Source organism: Salmo trutta, chromosome 20 (assembly GCF_901001165.1).
Source record: "Salmo trutta chromosome 20, fSalTru1.1, whole genome shotgun sequence".
Taxonomy (NCBI): domain Eukaryota; kingdom Metazoa; phylum Chordata; class Actinopteri; order Salmoniformes; family Salmonidae; genus Salmo; species Salmo trutta.
Window position 1 is genome coordinate 11880099 of NC_042976.1, and position 15451 is coordinate 11895549.

Below are 15451 nucleotides of genomic sequence, written 5' to 3' on the forward strand. Positions count from 1 at the left end.
GTACAGAGAGATCCTTGATGAAAACCTGCTCAAGAGAGCTCAGGACCTCAGACTGGGGCGAAGGTTCACCTTCCAACAGGACAACGACCCTAAGCACACAGCCAAGATGATGCAGGAGTGGTTTCGGGACAAGTCCTTGAGTGGCCTTGAGTGGTCCAGCCAGAGCCTGGACTTGAACCCGATCTAACATCTCTGGAGAGACCTGAAAATAGCTGTGCAGCAACGCTCCCCATCCAACCCGACAGAGCTTGAGAGGATCTGCAGAGAAGAATGGGAGAAACTCCCCAAATACAGTTGTGCCAACCTTGTAGCGTCATACCCAAGAAGACTCGATGCTACAATTGCTGCCAAAGGTGCTTCAGCAAAGTAACGAGTAAAGGGTCTGAATACTTATGTAAATGTGATATTTCAGTTTTTTATTTGTAATAGATTTACAAAAATGTCTAAAAACCTATTTTGGCTTTGTCATTGTGGGTTATTATGTGTAAATTGATCAGGGGTGAAAAACAATTTAATCAATTTTAGAATAAGGCTGTAACCTAACAAAATGTGGAAAAAGTCAAGAGGTCTGAATACTCTGAAGGAACTGTAAGTCATCACATGCACAGTACCAGACCAATCTGCTGGCTAGGTAACATGATTTATTTGGAATATGGGTATTAAGTACTTGGTAATGGTAGTGACTTGACTTCCTATTAGTGACTTGTACTATGCACTGGAGGCAGCAGCTGGTCTCTCCTGCACCAAAACACTGTAAGGATAAACAAAGGGGGCAGTAGACAGAGGACACTTACTCTCCTCTCAGGGATGACTTGGTGGGTTGCCTTGTGATGAATTTGGTCAGTTGACTGTTGAATCTGGTGCTGAATAGAAGTTCCCATGGTTTCTTTCATCAGGATGGGTACACTGTGTGAAAGCCTGAATGGTGAGACCCTGGGCTTGCTTGCAGCTCTCTCTTTCGCCTTCTACATTTTTACATTTTAGTCATTTAGCAGACGCTCTTATCCAGAGTGACTTACAGTAGTGAATGCATACATTTCATACATTTTTCTTTCTTTTTTTTCATACTGGTCCTTCGTGGGAATCGAACCCACAACCCTGGTGTTGCAAACACCATGCTCTACCAACTGAGCCACATGGGACTCCATTAAGCTGCCTTTAATTGTTTTTCCTCAATTATCCTCTCAGGAAGCAACCTTAAGGGAGAGTCAGCATTTGTAGAAAGATCCAGCGTTTGGAGAAAGAGCCAGAGTTTGGAGAAAGAGACAGCGTTTGGAGAAAGAGATAGCATTTGTCAGATGTAGCATTATCAGATGTAGTATTTGGCAGATGTAGCATTTGGCAGATGTAGCATTATCAGATTTAGCATTATGAGATGTAGCATTATCAGATGTAGCATTTATCAGATGTAGCATTTATCAGATGTAGCATTTATCAGATGTAGCATTTATCAGATGTAGCATTTATCAGATGTAACATTTATCAGATGTAGCATTATCAGATTTAGGATTATCAGATGTAGCATTATCAGATTTAGCATTTATCAGATGTAGCATTATCAGATTTAGGATGATCAAATGTAACATTTGTCAGATGTAGCATTTGTCAGATGTAGCATTTTCAGATGTGACATTTGTCAGATGTAGCATTATCAGATGTAGCATTACCAGATGTAGCATTTGTTAGATGTAGCATTATCAGATGTAGTCAGATGTAGCATTATGTACATAACAAGTTAACACTACATTAAGGAATCATCAGTCATGGTAAACTCTCTCCATTTGGGACACACTGCTGTGCAAATCACACACTTCTTAAAGCCTAGTGCATAAAACACATCATATGCAAGCACTGAATACTGACCTCCATCGCCTGCACATTCAAATTATGGCTAGCTACCATACCTAAATGTGACAGATCCTTGGAGGGAAAATGTGACTATTGCAGACTCTCTTTCCTCCAACGGGTTCCTATCTAATGTGTGACCAAAAACCTCCCAAATCATGTTAACAGAATGTCCATCCAGAATCTCCCTCGGTTCCCAGGATGAATCCTTCTCTTTGGATGGGTATTCTATTTTCAGAGCTGCTCGATTTGCAAATCATGAAGTAAACACCCATAACTGGATTAAGTGTGCTCAAATAGAGGGTAACAAATCTTGCTCAAATACTGACTGAATAAACAAAACAAATTCTCACAATGAATGGGTAGGCAGGCATAGCCTTTGCCATTGGCCCTGATGGAACTCAATGGATGTTTCTTTAGCTGCCCTGTCTGTCACTGTAATGAATAGGGAGGGTCTCTCTTTTGCTGCCCTGTCTGTCACTGCAATGAATAGGGAGAGAGTCTCTCTTTAGCTGCCCTGTCTGTCACTGTAATGAATAGGGAGGGTCTCTCTTTTGCTGCCCTGTCTGTCACTGCAATGAATAGGGAGAGAGTCTCTCTTTAGCTGCCCTGTCTGTCACTGTAATGAATAGGGAGGGTCTCTCTTTTGCTGCCCTGTCTGTCACTGCAATGAATAGGGAGGGTCTCTCTTTAGCTGCCCTGTCGGTCACTGTAATGAATAGGGAGAGAGTCTCTCTTTAGCTGCCCTGTCGGTCACTGTAATGAACAGGGAGGGTCTCTCTTTTGCTGCCCTGTCTGTCACTGCAATGAATAGGGAGAGAGTCTCTCTTTAGCTGCCCTGTCTGTCACTGTAATGAATAGGGAGAGAGTCTCTCTTTAGCTGCCCTGTCGGTCACTGTAATGAACAGGGAGGGTCTCTTTTGCTGCCCTGTCTGTCACTGTAATGAACAGGGAGGGTCTCTCTTTTGCTGCCCTGTCTGTCACTGTAATGAATAGGGAGAGAGTCTCTCTTTAGCTGCCCTGTCGGTCACTGTAATGAATAGGGAGAGAGTCTCTTTTTAGCTGCCCTGTCGGTCACTGTAATGAACAGGGAGGGTCTCTCTTTTGCTGCCCTGTCTGTCACTATAATGAATAGGGAGAGAGTCTCTCTTTAGCTGCCCTGTCGGTCACTGTAATGAATAGGGAGAGAGTCTCTCTTTAGCTGCCCTGTCTGTCACTCTCTCCCTATTCATTACAGTGACAGACAGGGCAGCTAAAGAGATACTCTCTCCCTATTCATTACAGTATCTCTTTAGCTGCCCTGTCTGTCACTGTAATGAATAGGGAGAGTCTCTGAATGGAGTTCATTATCCTGCCCAGGGAATGATCGACTTTACTCTCACTCTCTCTCTCTCTCTCTCTCTCTCTCTCTGTCTCACACTCACTGCATTTCTCTCCCTTCACCTCTTTCGCTCCCTCCGTCCCTGCACTTCTCTTTCCATTTCTTTGTTTTGATACATCACCCCTACTTCACACCCTCCAACTTTATTCCTCCTTGTTTGCCTTTCTTCAACCATCTATTTTCCTCTTCTTCTTTTCTCAATGATTCTAGGTGCTGGGAGTTAAGTGCTGGGAACATTAAGTGGATATACCAAGTCCCCATTCTGACAGCCATTGGGGTAAGGCAGAGTAATGCTTTGCTTGCTGCCTCCAGTCTGTCTGTGTCTCAGAGTTGGTGTAAGATGATACGCTGCCTCACAGAAAAATAGATAAAGTTTTCCCCTTAACTTTTCTCTGTTTCATAACACAGCTGAACACCTCTGTGGCAGAGACACAGACAGATATCAGAGCAGGAAAAGAAAACTCAATTCATATGATAATTGCTCTTTGTCTCTCTCTCTCTCTCACTCATATGTGCTTGTGCATGCATGTGTCTGTGTATGTATATTTGTGCGTGAATGTGCTTATCTGAGGATCCCATCAATTATTTACCAGTCAACTCCCACAATCGAAGGTCTAATAATATCATTACCGGAAAAATACCCGGGGAAGGGTTTCAGGGTAGAGGAGAATAATGTTCCTATTTGAAAGACATAAATGAAATGAGCAGCGGGCGACGTTTCATTTCTTTTAAATAGCTTTCATGCTAGAAAGGGTTGTAGACCCCTGCTCTAGATCTTATGGGGACACATTTTAGCATTCATCATTTTATGAAACCGCTCAGCGTGTGGGTTTTTGGAGCTTTATAGATTAGACACACAGACCCGCCTACTGAGACCCATCACCAAGCTAAGTTTTCAGAATCTGAAGGAAGTAGACAGTATGAATGTCTGCTTCTTATTGTTTATGGGTTTCTCTCGCATGACTGAAATCAGATAATGTTGTGGAAAATAGTGGAAAATTGCACTAAATTGCATGTCAACCGCTGTTTAAAATCAATTTTTATGCCATTTTTCTCGTAAAAAAGTGATAATATTCCAACCGGGAGTGGTGGTTTTCGTTCAAAGAGAGAGAAAGTAAACATGGAGTCGACTCGGGCACGCGCGCCCCGTCCCATTGTCCTCAGATCGACCACTATCAAAATGCGCCAATGTTTTTCAGCCATGGGCTGCAAAGCCACAATTCAGCTTTCTGGCGCCTTCTGAGAGCCTATGGGAGCGTTAGAAAATGTCACGTCATGCCAGAGATCCCCTGTTTTTGTTAGAGATGATCAATAAGGCCATGAAATGGTCAGAGAGAGCGCTTCCTGTTTGGAATCTTCTCAGGTTTTGGCCTGCCAAATGAGTTCTGTTATACTCACAGACACCATTCAAACAGTTGTAGAAACTTTAGGGTGTTTTCTATCCAAATCAAACAATTATATGCATATTCTAGTTACTGGGCAGGAGTAGTAACCAGATTAAATCGGGTACGTTTTTTATCCGGCCGTGCAAATACTGCCCCCTAGCCCCAACAGGTTAACTCTGCCCCCAGCTGCCTTTGTGTGTGTGTTAACTCTGGAAATGTGAGAGATAGCAACTGGTATGGGCACACTTATCTTGGGTCGTTCCACCAATTCGGCACCTTTTGAGAAGTGTAACTTGATTTCACCTAATTTTAACATCCTGTCATAAATAGCACATGTTCAACTTCATAAACACAGTTTCCCACCTTGAGGTTAAGTAAAACATATTATAGTAAGTGCCTATTAAGTGCTGGGTTGACCGTAACAGGGTTGATGATTTCATATTAAATCAGTCATAAATCTGCTTGTGACAGGGGAATGGAAGCTTATTGTGTGGCTCAAGGAGCACAATTGAATGCAAAAAAAAGACAATTGTTAAAACATTTCTAGCCTGTTGATCTATAACAGTGTTGACATGTTACGTTCAACCCACTCAGTTTTCCAGCACAAAACACAAACAAACTGCCAAAAAGAGTTGAGCCAGCTCCCCTGCTTTTACCCTATGATTTGACTATTAGATTATCAACGTTTCCTTAAAAAATGTATATATTTAAAAAGAAATAGGTTCACCATATATGACCAACCGGCTTGATTCGGTCTTATGTAACAACATTTGAAATTGTGAGACTCAGAGCTAGAAAATGATATATCATACACTACAGTTGAGGAAGAATGGGGAAGTAATTCTGCTTTGAGAGTTAATCAACTTTTTCTCACTTTTGAGAAAATGGCCTTTGAATGTTTTGTTACACCAACTGGAGAGCTCTTCTTTGTCTGCACCCATTCAGCATCGTTCACACCCTCTTAATCTATAGCCCTGCCCGTAAACTCAAAGCGTTGTCAGATTGTCCGTTCTTAAATTCAGAGCGTTTCACTCTCGGAGCGTTCAGAGGGCACACTGGACTCTCTAGCCAGTAGGGTTGATCTAAGCATTCTGTCCAAACAACGGCAGTCAAACACACAAGCTAACTGGCTAACGTTGGCTAGCTTGCTAGCTACTTCCAGACACAAAAGAGAGAACAGCTCACTCTGACCTTTTTACATACCCTAGCAGAGCTGGTTAGGCTGTTTTTATGTTATCCAGAGTGTTGGTGACTGTAACTGTGCTGCTGGCAACAATTTAATTACGCTTTTTTGCCAACATTTACTGCCACCGGCCATATTCAACAGGTGTTGAGCGTTCATAAATTTGTCAGTTACTTCTGCACTCTGGCACACTCAGACGAGAGTGCTCTGAAATCGGAGTAGATAGCCAGAGCGAATTTACCAGCTACGTCTATTAACAGTTGTCGCATTGACATCATGAACATTCTATTGAAATGGTTACTTGCAGAGTGGAGTCTTTTGTTAAGACATGTAGCTAGCTAGCTAAATAAAGAACCATAATCCCAACTCATGAATACCCTGCATAAATCTGCAGGAAGCTAACCAACCAGGTTCAATGTTAGCTAGCTAACATTAGGCTAAAACTAGCAAAGCAAATGGCTCTGATATATGAATAATATTACTACACAGATCATACACGTCTCGTTAGCTACCTAGCCAGCCAACTAACGTTAGCTATCTAGCTAACAGTACACTTTAACTTGAAATGAAAACAACTTTCTGACTAAATTAGAAACGTGTAATATCTGAAAATGTAGCGAGCTAGACTATCTTTCCCGTATACATGGAAGGACGCTTCTCCCTCTCTGTCACAGATACCATGGTTGGCCTTAGTTTGAAGATCTCCTTAGCTATCATACTCTAATTCCACTGATTTATGAACTCGATCTCTTGGCATGTCCAGCCCAGACATTATCTCATCCAATCATGGCTAATGGGAAGGTTTCTGGCTTTTTCTATGGCTAAACCATCTAGGCTCATAATTTAAAAATTGTATTCGTATTTACAGATGGCATAAAAATGTGTTATAAGGCACATGAACGTTCACATGTTTCAGAAGGCATTTCTGCCAAGAAAACACATTTTGATATGAAAAGAAGGTTTACGTTCAAATGACTCTCATGTGAAGTAGTGACGTGTGACATAGGCCGAGTTTCCTGAAATAAGTCACATATTAAAGCGAGAGTTCAGTTCACGTAACAGGATTTACCCTAAAATAAGGGACAGATGTAAATGAATTACTAATCACATTAAATACGTAGGACACACACTTCAAAACCTTACTCCTTATGATTTTCTGGATGGTCTTTTTTGCCATTTATGAATGTGTTATTGAATACATTTCTATGGGCTATAGTAGTAAAGGCCAAATTTATAATTTTGTGTATACATAAAGTCTTCTTAAAATTCTAAATCAAATAGCTAAATGATCCATGGTATGAGTGACTATCTTAAAACAAGAAGCTTTCCTCTCCTCAGCTCTGTTCCTTTTGGGTCAGAGCCTTGAGGGAATGTGTACAATAACACTGATTTCATATGGAGGAGTATGATGAAGTCATTGGGATCTGAGGAGGATCTGAATCTATATGTTAGGTGGGATGAATAAGATGTGAGGGTTGAGTCGCAATTGGCATCCTATTCCCTTTTAAATAGGGTGCCATTTGGGATGCACCCGGAAACTCTGGCAAGAAAGTTGTAAAGAACTCTGAGGTTGAGATTGGTAGTAAGATCATATCTGTTTTGATAGACGTCTGGGTCTGTGAGCTTTCCATCCAACGATGCAGTTAGGCTAATCAGCAGATTTACGCTTATTTAATTATGGTCCAGAGAGAAGACTTAGTTGAATATTTAGTAAAATATTTTGATTAGTTGAATATTTGAAAGAAAGTCAGTTACCTACTGGCTAGCTCTCCAGAATTGGATTTGGAAAACCTTGTTCCAGAATCTGAAGACTGACGTGGTTTTGTGAGAATGGGCTGTCAAAGACTTATCATTGAGCTTATCATAGAGTTTTATTGTCAGATGTCATAAGTCACATATTTACTCCTCATGAATGGGATGTCTTTCAGTGATATGGTTGAGATTACAAAATTAAAATGCCATCCATAGCAATTCTGTTCCCACTGCAATGGATGGCACAATAACCAATCACTCTGAGATGAGACTACCTTTTTTAATGTATTTTGCATTCATATTGATGGGGCGGCAGGTATCTTAGTGGTTAGAGTGTTGGGCCAGTAACCGAAAGGTTGCTGGATCGAATCCCTGAGCTGACAAGATAAAAATGTGTCGTTCTGCCCCTGAGCAAGGCAGTTAACCCACTGTTCCCCAGACACTGAAGATGTGGATGTCAATTAAGGCAGCCCCCCACACCTCTCTGATTCAGAGGGGTTGGGTTAAATGCGGAAGGCGTTCAGTTGTGTAACTGACTATTGTCGTGTTTTTTTTGTGTTCTGTATTAATATTGTCGTGGTTTTAATGTATTCATATTGTTGTGGTTTTAATGTATTCATATTGTCGTGGTTTTAATGTATTCATATTGTTGTGGTTTTAATGTATTCATATTGTCGTGGTTTTAATGTATTCATATTGTTGTGGTTTTAATGTATTCATATTGTTGTGGTTTTAATGTATTCATATTGTTGTGGTTTTAATGTTTTAATATTGTTGTGGTTTTAATGTATTCTGTATTCATATTGTTGTGGTTTTAATGTATTCTGTATTCATATTGTCGTGGTTTTAATGTATTCTGTATTCATTGTCATGGTTTTAATGTATTCTGTATTCAGATTGTCGTGGTTTTAATGTATTCTGTATTCATTGTCATGGTTTTAATATATTCCGTATTCATTGTCATGGTTTTAATATATTCCGTATTCATTGTCATGGTTTTAATGCATTCTGTATTCATGTTGTCATGGTTTCCTCATACAAAGTGACAGGTTGTTTAATGGATGTTGAGTTCCATTAGGAGCCCCATTCTAAGAGCCCACTGTCAGAATGAAAGCCTAAATACGTAAACGTCCCATTTGCATTTTTCTAATTAATTAATTATACTGAGGCAAAAGGCATTCAACTGATTGCCACACGTGTCAAAATTAAAACTTTTCATCATGCCATTTTCACCCGTCGCTGAGGTGTTCCTCAGAGAAAATCGATCATTCATCATGAACGGAACAATGACCTGATTCTGTATATGAGTCAGGCAAAATGATGAGTTTGAAATCAAATGCCCTCTCAATACGCGGAACCCTCCTTAAACCCCATTTCAAAGCCTGTAGTCTCTTATTATATTATATTTGGAATTCTATAACTCGTACTCGTACTGAATTACTTGATCTACTGATATACCATGGTAGATAGAACCTGTGTTTTCACATGTCCAGGCACTGTATGGTCTATCATCAGGGTTCGTGAGTAACTGATTACATGTAATGGATTACTTTTTTTCTTAACCGTAATCAGTTATGTTACCAGTGAAAAATATTGTAATCAGATTACAGATACCTTCGAAAAACTAGATGATTACTTCTTGGATTACTTTTTAATTCAGAAAGAATATTTGCAGAAAAATTAGTTAAGAAACCTTTCTAATGACATTCAATTCAGCATTTAAATAAGGCGCAAATTTAAGTTTGTTCCATCATGACACAGCAAATGAATTTTATGGATCGTTTTTGTCCTCTTCTTATGCCTCTTAAGGGGAAAGTAACTGAAAGTAATCAGATTACATTACTGAGTTTTGATTACAGTTATGGACAGGTTACTGGTTGAAATATTGGACAAGTTACTGGTTGCAATTTTGGACATGTAACTGTAACTGATTACATTTAGAAAGTAACTTACCCAACTCTATATCGTGTATCAACATGCTTCAATGCCCCCTGACAGTGAAGCCCATGTTATCTCTCAATGGATTGTAAAGAGATATTAAGTGCTAAGAAGATGGGCTTTTGAGATAGAATTGAGAGGAGATTAGAGAAGTGAGGAGATTAGAGAAATGAGGGAATATGTTTCAAGCAGAGGACTTGTACTCTCTGCAATCAAGTGTCTATTATCTCTGGTTCAGCTAATTAGAACTTTTTCCAATTGTCTTTTCAGCTGAATTTTATCCTTTTTGTGAACATTGTGCGAGTGCTGGCAACAAAGATCAGGGAGACCAACGCAGGGAGATACGACACAAGAAAACAGTACAGGTGGGTAAAAAGATGGCAAAAGATTTCTGTGAGGACCCACTAGTTATTTGAATGTCTATTGATCACACTGAAAGTCAACTGTAGTAAGGCATTTTACCTTTTTTTCTGCTGTAGAGTTGAACATTGTTGATTAAAAAGCATTCATAATTTCAGAAGGTTATAGACAAACTATATTCACAACTATATTCAGACTGCTTTGCCTCTTGTGCTCTTACCTTTTGTACTTCCTTTAATGTTCCCTTTTAACAATGACTTGATATGGGTGTACATTTTGTTTTGGGTGTGAAATGTCTTGCCACTTGAATATAATTTATGTTCGGTCTGAAATCTCCTCTGTGCTTCGTTATCGTTCCAAAGTGGGATGAAACACCATAAAACATACACAAAAGCACATATTAGTTGGTATTATTTTCTATCTGCAATTACCCATGATGCTACTGAACAACATCCATAGTGGATGTTGAAAGCCCCTGTAATGATAGGGCTGCGTGTTGGGGAGGTGAGAGTTATTCCGAGGTTCATTCAGAGGGTGCGTCTCAAATCTCACCCCTAGTGTTCCCTATATAGTGCACTGCTTTTGAATACGGCCCATGGGGCTCTGGTCTAAAGTAGTGCACTATAATGGGAATAGAGAGGACTGATCCAGAGTGTTTCCACCAGGGTCGAAGCCCCACGTCACTCTGCTAGGCTTAATAACAGTTATACAACGCACACACACACACACACACACACACACATGCACATTCGTACACACACACACACACACACACACACACACACACACACACACACACACACACCGGTGTCTGAGTCACCTTACAGACCAGGAGAACATTACCCTGCAGGAGACTGTCAACCCTGCTGTGGGCGTCAGTCGTGTTCGCTGGTCTGTAGCATGAATGATGATGACAGATATGAGGGAGGCACGCTCCCATCTTAACTAAACGTGCCATTTACACACCATTTACACCAGTTTCCCATCTGACGTCTGCCTACGGGCCATTTATAAATGCTTTATAATTACCGGTAGGTTTCGTTGCTTATTGGCATTTTCACTGATGGATCGGGAGATTGTTTAGATAGATAATTAATACAGATCAGATCTGAGAGGAAGAACCACAGACCCCTTTGGCGAGGAAAGCAGAATTTTGCAAATGTGACATGACTAATGGCCATCTGTGACATGTGAAACCCTGTTTACTAAACAGGAAGTTGTTGGTGAGTGTCGATGTCATGGCTGAATCCACTGCGATGTAAAGACGGGTGACCTTCAGCCTTTCTGTGTGTGACAAAAACAACTACATTGAAGTCTGACTGCGCAGAATTACTGATCACCTTCCATCCCAAATAACAACCTATTATGAGATAAAGATTCAGCATCTTGTCTTGTCTTGCTCAAACTGATCCTCTCCAACCTGTTGCTTGTATCTGTACCCACAGGAAGTTGGCTAAGTCCACCCTGGTACTGGTGCTGGTGTTTGGGGTCCACTATATTGTGTTTGTGGGGATGCCTCACACCTTCCAGGGCCTCAGCTGGGAGGTCAGGATGTACTTCGAGCTCTTCTTCAACTCCTTCCAGGTAAGATGGTTTTTCATACCATCTTTTTGAAAATTAGGTACAGATGTAGAACCTTCATTTGAGCCAGTTTCCTATAGCAGCAAAATAGTCCTGCAGCAACAGGAAATGTGAATTATTATGTGGATTATAATTACATTTACATTTTTGTAGGATTGATTCCTTTTTCAATAAGGAAAATCAAGTTAGAATTTTCAAAGTGGAAATTAGCAACTTTAAAAGCCTTTTTAAAACTCAAATAGACTGCAAGTTTTACATTCTCGGCAACAAAAGAGTGATCCAATTAAGATGCTACATCTGCAGTCATTTCTTCGCAACTTTCCAACACTGCTTGAACTTTATCCCCTAAACATAATTTCTCACCTGAGGGAAGTTAGGCTCTTTGTGGCCATAGTCCCACCAACATCCATAAAAAAAACAAGCAATGAAATTACGATTTGCTTCATCAATCTTACCTTTATCTATCGCCACAGACCAGTGACATTATTAGCCGATTCAAAACTCTGACATAAGCTTTGGGAGAGATGGTCAATACAACTGATTGCTACTGTACTTCCTACATTATAATTTACCTCCTCATTATCATCTTCCTCCTTAGCACAAAGTGGCCCTCACAGTCTAGACCTGGATACAGTACATGCAGGAAAATTTGGAAAATGAGCCAAATTTTGCTTCCAGAAAACAGGAGTTTCTACTAGAGATCCTTCTACTGAGGAGGTGATAGCAATAGATGACCCTTACTCCCTGAAGAGAGGAGAGCAATCTACTAGGAATAATAACAGAGAGGCTGCTATAGTGCACTCCAGTAGCAACCCTTCCAATGACCCTGGCCCACAGGTAATGGGAAGGGCTGCTCTTAATGGGCTCTGAATCATACAATCAGTTGTAACAGTGGTGCCAATACCATATGTGCCCCACTCTCTTTTGGAGCCCATAGTCACATACTATACTGTTGATTTATTTTCACATCAAATCTAATTTTATTTGTCACATGCACCAAATACAACAGGTGTAGACTTACCGTGAAATGCTTAGTTACAAGCCCTTAACCAACAATGCAGTTCATTAAATAAAGTTAAGAAAATATTTACTAAATTATTATATTTAAAAAAAAAAAAATCAAATCAATCAAAAAGTAACACAAGAAATGTACATAACAATGTCGAGGCTTTATACAGGGGGTACCAGTACCTAGTCAATGTGCGCGGGTACAGGTTAGTCGAGGTCATTTGTAAAGTGACTATGTACAGCAGGGCTGCCCAACACTCATCCTGGAGATCTGCCATCCTTTGGGTTTTTAGTCCAACCTTCTTCCTGGAAATCTACCGTCCTGTGGGTTTTCAGTCCAACCCTCTTCCTGGAGATCTACTGTCATGTGGGTTTTCAGCCCAACACTCTTCCTGGAGATCTACCGTCCTGTGGGTTTTCAGTCCAACCCTCTACCTAGAGATCTACCGTCCTGTGGGTTTTCAGTCCAACCCTCTTCCTGGAGATCTACCGTCCTGTGGGTTTTCAGTCCAACCCTCTACCTAGAGATCTACCGTCCTGTGGGTTTTCAGTCCAATCCTCTTCCTGGAGATCTACCTTTCCTGTGGGTTTTCAGTCCAACCCTCTTCCTGGAGATCTACCGTCCTGTGAGTTTTCAGTCCAACCCTCTACCTAGAGATCTACTGTCATGTGGGTTTTCAGCCCAACACTCTTCCTGGAGATCTACCGTCCTGTGAGTTTTCAGTCCAACCCTCTACCTAGAGATCTACCGTCCTGTGGGTTTTCAGTCCAACCCTCTTCCTGGAGATCTACTGTCATGTGGGTTTTCAGCCCAACACTCTTCCTGGAGATCTACCGTCCTGTGAGTTTTCAGTCCAACCCTCTACCTAGAGATCTACCGTCCTGTGGGTTTTCAGTCCAACCCTCTTCCTGGAGATCTACCGTCCTGTGGGTTTTCAGTCCAACCCTCTACCTAGAGATCTACCGTCCTGTGGGTTTTCAGTCCAACCAACTTCCTGGAGATCTACTGTCCTGTGGGTTTTCAGTCCAATCCTCTTCCTGGAGATCTACCTTTCCTGTGGGTTTTCAGTCCAACCCTCTTCCTGGAGATCTACCGTCCTGTGGGTTTTCAGTCCAACCAACTTCCTGGAGATCTACCATCTTTCTGGGGTTTTAGTCCAACCCTCTACCTAGAGATCTACCGTCCTGTGGGTTTTCAGTCCAATACTCTTCCTGGAGATCTACCGTCCTGTGGGTTTTCAGTCCAATCCTCTTCCTGGAGATCTGCCGTGCTTTTGGTTTTTAGTCCAACCCTCTTCCTGGAGATCTACCGTCCTGTGGGTTTTCAGTCCAACCCTCTTCCTGGAGATCTACCGTCCTGTGGGTTTTTAGTCCAACCATCTTCCTGGAGATCTACCGTCCTGTGGGTTTTCAGTCCAACCCTCTTCCTGGAGATCTACCGTCCTGTGGGTTTTCAGTCCAATCCTCTTCTTGGAGATCTGCCGTCCTTTTGGTTTTTAGTCCAACCCTCTTCCTGGAGATCTACCGTCCTGTGGGTTTTCAGTCCAACACTCTTCCTGGAGATCTACTGTCCTGTGGGTTTTCAGTCCAGCCCTAATTTAACACACCTGATTCTACTAATTAGCTGCTCAACAAGACCTTAACTAGCTGAATCAGATATGCTAAATTAGGGTTGGACTGAAAACCTACAGGACAGTAGATCTCCAGGAAGAAGGTTGGGCAGCCACGGATGTACAGCATTGATAACATACAGTATCCACTGTTCACTATGTTCGGTAGGCCTAGCTCATAATAGTTAGTAAAATCAAGGTTAGTGCATCATTACCTTCATAACTGTGTTCTATGCTGTTTTCCTAATGAATTAACTGATGAGGCAGAATAAGTCACTATATTCTGAAAGATGTTCCCCACCCTTTGAAGCCAAATCATTAAATTGAATGAGGATTTTGGGGTGGGGGGGAGTACACAATTTGAATTCCACATGAGAACCATCTTACCCCTCAAAATTGAAAGTGTCTCTGAAAGCTGATAAAACAGTATTCAATGAAATGAAGTAGGATCCAGTTTTAAAAGAAAGCTTTAAAGTAGTATCCAATAAAAAAGACTTTGGGACAGGAGTTAAGCAGTGAAAGCTACTTTGCTCTGTAGAATTCGCTCTGTAGCTTTCACTCTGTACAGTTCACTCAGACTGGTGTGGTTTGACAGGGTCTGCTACAGTTCAGAGACTGAGCCTCAGGCAGGTTGGGAGATTCTCTGCATCCTGGCACTTTCCCTTCATCTCCCTGTCTAACCGAGTCTAGCCGAGGCCAATAAAGACAGGGAAGTTCCTTCTCCGGACCAAGGGCTTGTGACAGATCAGGTTCACTCTCAGTCAGTCATGAGAGCCTTTTGTTTAAAGTCAGATGATCACAGCTGTGCCAGACAGTGTAATAGTGTGTAGGACACCCCGTTAGTAGCTCACCACGAAACAATTTATCATCATTCTACTAATATAACATTTCAGCTTCAAATCAGATTTGTATGATTTTGAATTGAATGATTTAAGGGGATAATTATAGAGACAACCAACTGTTGTTCAAAAGAGCTACTCTGCCTGACAGCCTATCAGAAACCTCTTACAAGCTGCTCATCGTATCGTAAACTCTTTGTTGTCGCTTTAATAGTTGTTCTGACAGAAAGAACAAAGATTTTTCTTACAACGAAGTTTGACTAGCCACGCAAAATGTATCACTGTGTTGACTACAATATTGGTTGTGATGTACAGAACTTTCATATTTGTTGTTTAGTTGTCTTTCTATGGAATTACCCAGAGGATAACAGCTTTCCTCATGGTTTGTGTTTCCACATTTGTTTCAAATGCGTTTTGTAATGTGTTGGCCTCCCCTTGTCTCCAGTTAGCAAAATGAATTCCTTCATATTCTGTCTGTTTCTGCACGCACGTCATAGCCGTATTACCCCATGATATTATTCTGTTTCTACATCAACATCCTGGCTGTATTCCTCCAAGGCATTATTCAG

At 41.1% G+C, this 15451-nt stretch overlaps 1 protein-coding gene across 1 annotated transcript in view; it reads left to right on the forward strand.

The window, feature by feature from the left end:
* The window catches only part of LOC115155552 (parathyroid hormone 2 receptor-like), a 73366-nt gene that overhangs the window by 51190 nt on the left and 6725 nt on the right, over positions 1 to 15451 (forward strand). Inside the window, exons 9-11 of the mRNA XM_029702253.1 lie at positions 3437 to 3503; positions 9755 to 9849; positions 11290 to 11428. Of these exons, the coding sequence (XP_029558113.1) occupies positions 3437 to 3503; positions 9755 to 9849; positions 11290 to 11428 (301 nt within the window). The remainder of the gene's footprint in view (positions 1 to 3436; positions 3504 to 9754; positions 9850 to 11289; positions 11429 to 15451) is intronic.